This window comes from Myotis davidii, unplaced genomic scaffold (assembly GCF_000327345.1).
Source record: "Myotis davidii unplaced genomic scaffold, ASM32734v1 scaffold988, whole genome shotgun sequence".
In the NCBI taxonomy this organism is placed as follows: Eukaryota; Metazoa; Chordata; class Mammalia; order Chiroptera; family Vespertilionidae; genus Myotis; species Myotis davidii.
Window position 1 is genome coordinate 29,287 of NW_006298962.1, and position 5,210 is coordinate 34,496.

Genomic DNA, 5,210 nt, shown 5'->3' on the forward strand with positions numbered 1-5,210 from the left:
GTGTGTGTCTTGTGAGTGTGTTAGTGTGTGTCTGTGTGTGTGCGTTGAGTGTGTGTCTGTGTGTGTGTGTCTGTGTGAGTGCCTGTGTGTGAGTGTGTCTGTGTGAGAGTGTGTCTGTGTGAGAGTGTATCTGTGTCTGTGTAAGTGTGTGTGTCTGTGTGTCTGAGTGTCTGTGTGTGTGTGTGTGAGAGTGTGTGAGAGTGTATCTGTGTCTGTGTGAGTGTCTGTGTGTGTGTGTCTGTGTGAGTGTGTGTATCTGTGTGTCTGTGTGAGTGTTTATGTGTGTCTGTGAGTGTCTGTGTGTCAGTGGGTGTGTGTGAGAATGTCAGTGTCTGTGTGTCTGTGTGTGTCTGCGTGAGTGTCTGTGTGTCTGTGTCTGTGAGAGTGTATCTGTGTGTGAGAGTGTCTGTGTGTGAGTGTGTGTCTGTGTGTCTGCGTGTGTGTCTGTGTGAGAGTGTCTGTGTCTGTGAGAGTATATCTGTGTGTGAGAGTGTCTGTGTGTGTGTCTGTGTGAGTGTCTGTGTGAGTGTGTGTGTCTGTGAGAATGTATCTGTGTGTGAGAGTGTCTGTGTGTGAGTGTGTGTCTGTGTATCTGAGTGTGTCTGTACACACAGTGGTGTGGGTGTTGTCTGGCATGGGGGTGGGGGAGGGTGTCCAGCCCCCAGGTTGTCACTGGCTGTGATGGGCAGGGCGGGTGGTGTGGCAGTATTGTGGGCCTGCCTCTCTGGATCTGGCCTAGTGGAGAGAATGGGGGATGGGAGGGGGAGAAGGGTGGCCCTGGGCGGGCGACTGCCCTATTTACCTCTTGCCTCCCGCCTCCCACTGCCCATCCTCTGCGGGTCTGTGTCTCTGCCAGGCTCCTCTGCCCGCCTGGCTCTGATGACTCATCTGGGATTGGCAGGAAGGTTACTCAGGGAACAAGGGCCTGCTGTTCTGACAGTAGGGGGGGTGGGGGTGGGGGGGGTTGGTTGGTGGTGGAGAGCGGCACCCAGGGTTCCAGGCCCCTATGGGTGGCTCCTGGAGACTAGGTATGATGCTCTGGTTCTAGCTCTGACTGGATGCAGGGTGCCCTCGGTAACTCATCCCTCAGCTGCTGCTTCAGAGCTGCGGGGTCTCAGCTGCCTCTTACATTCCTGCCTAGAGCATTGTGGGAGCAGCTGGAGGAGGACAAAAGGATGGGGGAGTGTGCCCCACTCCTCCTACACCCTGAGGTGACCTCAGCCCTGGGCCCTTCCCCCTTCAGAAAGTGGGGGCGGGGGCACAGGTGGTCTGGGCTCAGGAGGGAAGGCACAGCTGGAAGAGCTGCAGCGTGAAGGGTGGTCCTGGGTCCCTCAGGTTCCAGGGCTGGGGGCTCAGTGTGGCCCCGGGAAGAGGACAGGCCAGGCTGCTTTTCCTGCACAGGCTGGAGGGGTAGTCCCACCTGCAGGGCTGGAGGGGTAGTCCCACCTGCAGGGCTGGAGGGGTAGTCCCACCTGCAGGGCTGGAGGGGTAGTCCCACCTGCAGGGCTGGAGGGATAGTCCCACCTGCAGGGCTGGATGGGGTAGTCCCACCTGCAGGGCTGGAGGGGTAGTCCCACCTGCAGGGCTGGAGGGATAGTCCCACCTGCAGGGCTGGATGGGGTAGTCCCACCTGCAGGGCTGGAGGGGTAGTCCCACCTGCAGGGCTGGAGGGATAGTCCCACCTGCAGGGCTGGATGGGGTAGTCCCACCTGCAGGGCTGGAGGGGTAGTCCCACCTGCAGGGCTGGAGGGATAGTCCCACCTGCAGGGCTGGATGGGGTAGTCCCACCTGCAGGGCTGGAGGGGTAGTCCCACCTGCAGGGCTGGAGGGATAGTCCCAGTTGGGGAGAAGTCCCACCTGCAGGGCTGGAGGGGTAGCCCCACCTGCAGGACTGGAGGGGTAGTCCCACCTGCAGGGCTGGGGAGATAGTCCCAGGGTTCGTTAGGAGATGCCGTTGGAATGGGTTCCGTTGGGACGAGCTGCCTGGCCCCGGGGGGAAGAGCAGGGGTCTCAGGCGTTCCTGGCACAGATCCCGGGAGGGCCAGGGTGAGGCCTGAGGCCCGTGCTTCTCCCACGTTTCCCGGTGTTGCCGAGGCCTGGTCCCGGGACCACACTGGGCCAGTAGGCTACCGGGAGCTGTGAGGTTGGAAGCTGCTGGGGTCCCCCACTTGTCTTAAAAATCTGGGCTCCTAGATGGGGAGGGGACCAGAGATCAGCCCAGCGTCTGGTTCCCGGGAAGCATTCTAGAAACAGAGCGGATGCTGTCCAACAACGCAGTGTCCCTTCCTGCCATTTTCCCCAAAGCAGCCCGTTCGGCCTGTCTGTTGCTGGCTGCGGCCCTTCTCCTTGGTTGCCCTTTAACTTACCCTCCCCCCCATTGTGTCCCCTGCAGAGATGCTGCCCCCACCCCCTTAGGCCCAAGGAATCAGGAGCTATGGGGCTGGGGGCCCTCTCATCTCTACTGCTGCTGCTGTTCTCGGTGGCAACTGGAGGTGCTGACATGACAGGACATTTCAACCCTGGTGAGGAGGCTGGCTCTTGGGTCCCTGAGGGAGGGACTTGGGAGACAGAGAGTCAGAGGCAGGCCCTCACCTGCCTGTCCTCACCCAGCCAAGTGCCGCTATGCCCTGGGCATGCAGGATCGGACCATCCCAGACGGGGACATCTCTGCCTCTAGCTCCTGGTCAGACTCCACGGCTGCTCGCCACAGCAGGTACCGGGCACACCGGGCAGGGCGGCCCTGGAGATTAGCTCCTGGGGTCTCTACTTGCCCCTCCAACCCCTCTGCGCAAGCCAAGAGGCTTCTGGAGGGCCAAAGCCAATGCAACCCCACAGTCCTGGGGGCTTTAAATACTAGAGCCAGAGGCAGACCCAGGGCCAGACGTTCCCTGTGACCTCCTGCCCCCTCCCAGGCTGGAGAGCAGCGATGGGGACGGGGCCTGGTGCCCAGCAGGGCCGGTCTTTCCCAAGGAGGAGGAGTACCTGCAGGTGGATCTTCGGCGGCTGCACCTGGTGGCTCTGGTGGGCACCCAGGGGCGGCACGCTGGAGGCCTGGGCAAAGAGTTCTCACCCAGCTACCGGCTGCGCTACTCCCGGGACGGCCACCGCTGGATGGACTGGAGGGACCGCTGGGGTCAGGAGGTGAGGCTGGCAGGGCGACAGCCAGGAGGGGTGGCTCTCTTCTCTCCTCTACTGACCATCCTCAGTCCACGCCCTCTCCAGCCCAAACCTCTCACCTGAGCTCCATCAAGCACTGCTCAACCTGGGCGTCCAAGGGGGCCTCGAACTTACCATCAGCTTCCCAAGCTGAGCTTGAGTCCCACGCCCGCCCCAGCCCGTCGCCCCCCCTCCCCCCTCCTCTGTGTCTCCAGCTCAGGAAATGGCACCACCATGTGCCCAGGGCTCAGGTCAGGAGCTAAGATGATATCCCCAACTCTGTTCTCTTGCCTCCTGCTTCGGACGCATCAGCAAGACCAGTCTGTGCTACCTCCTGCTGTTTCCTGCCTCCACCACTCCCCACCGCCCTCTTCCACCTGCCCTGGGCGAGCCCCACCATCCCCACCCCATCCCGCTCAGGTGCAGGCTTGAGGGATCTCTTAGCTGTTCTCCCTGCTCCCGCCCACCCTGCCTGTCAGATCTTGCCTTTGAGGCGACATTAGTGTTTTTCAGACGAGGCCGTCAGGCCCGCATAGGCATGTCTCTCCTCAACCCTAAGGGACCCGCACAATTGGCGGACCAGGGCACCACCGAGCAGTGGCAGCTCATCCTGGGTAACCCTGACCCTGTCCCCAAGGCCTCCTTTTCTCTGACCTGTTTCATTCATCCATTTAATCAATCCTTGACCAAGGAATGAGGATATTTTTTCCTTTGATTTTTAACGAGAGAGGAAGGGGAGAGAGAGAGTGAGATATGCTATGAGAGACACATCCACTGGTTGCCTCCCACACGGAGTCCACCTGGCCCTGGGGTGGGGATCAAACCTGCAACCAAGGCACGCACCCTCGACCAGGAATCGAACCTGTGGCTCTCTGCTGCACAGGCAGAATCTCTAACCACTGAGCACCGGCCAGGGCTTCTCTGACTTCTTAGTGAGCCAGCAGCCCAGCCCTGCCGCCCTTCCCTGCCTAGTCCCTCCCTGTTGCGTTTTCTACCCTAGGCTCTCCTATGTTTCACTGTTTCCAACTTTAATAAACTCAAAATAAAAAAATTAAAAAGGAGATGGACGTCCGATGGGGCACAGTGGCTGCAGGCCGCGGTCGGCTCCCGCTCGCCAGAAACAACACTTGGCCTGCCTGGCCCTGGCCGCACCCGTTACCCTGTCCTTGCCCGCTGGCCACCCTGGCTTTCTGGCCATTCATGAACCAGCTAGGGCTCATCCCACACCTTCAGCACTTTCACTGGCTATTCTCTGCCTGGAAAGCTCCTCCTGCCCCATGTCCACCCCTTGCCCAAGGCTCGCCCTCCCCCCCTCTCCCCCGAGATGTCGCCTCAGCCAGCCTTTTCTGGCCACCCCCCTCCCACTGCTCCAGCCCCACTGCTGCCTCATTCTTCACAGCTGTCTCCCTGTGGGATCCGTCCACAGGGGAGGGACTGGCGCTCACCAGCGAGGGTTTGCCGGCCCATGGTGGGCTCTGGGCACCTGCAGAGGGGCTGGCGGGCTAGGGTGGGAGCAGGTGATGGGATGGCAGACCTGCCTTTCCCACCCATCCACCCTGTTCCCTGGCCTGCAGGTGATCTTGGGAAATGAGGACCCGGGGGGAGTGGTGCTGAAGGACCTGGGGCCCCCCATGGTGGCCCGACTGGTTCGCTTCTACCCCCGGGCTGACCGGGTCATGAGCGTCTGTCTGCGGGTGGAGCTCTACGGCTGCGTCTGGAAAGGTGAGTTGTTCAGAGGCTCTTCCTCCCCACTCCCAACTGTTTCCCTATCCTGGGGTCAGGGTGGGGTGCAGGGGGAGGGGCATCCAGGGCCTCTCCCTTGGGGAGCCTCATTCTGAGTGAGGAGAGGACTGGCCAGCATGGCCTCCCCCAAGCCTGCCCTCATGCCCCCTCCCGCTCTGCCCAGATGGACTGCTATCGTACACGGCCCCTGTGGGGCAGACGATGAACTTGATGAACTTGGCTGAGGCTGTGCACCTCAACGATTCCACCTACGATGGACACACCACGCACACCGTTGGCGGGTGAAGAAGCAGGCCCTGCAGGACAGGCCT

At 61.1% G+C, this 5,210-nt stretch overlaps 1 protein-coding gene across 1 annotated transcript in view; it reads left to right on the forward strand.

The window, feature by feature from the left end:
- The first annotated feature begins 2,363 nt into the window (after positions 1-2,363).
- DDR1 (discoidin domain receptor tyrosine kinase 1) overlaps positions 2,364-5,210 on the forward strand; it is a 19,091-nt gene continuing 16,244 nt past the window's right edge. Inside the window, exons 1-5 of the mRNA XM_015570996.1 lie at positions 2,364-2,522; positions 2,611-2,713; positions 2,913-3,141; positions 4,731-4,878; positions 5,063-5,180. Coding sequence (XP_015426482.1) covers positions 2,435-2,522; positions 2,611-2,713; positions 2,913-3,141; positions 4,731-4,878; positions 5,063-5,180 — 686 coding nt within the window. The 5' untranslated portion in view covers positions 2,364-2,434. The remainder of the gene's footprint in view (positions 2,523-2,610; positions 2,714-2,912; positions 3,142-4,730; positions 4,879-5,062; positions 5,181-5,210) is intronic.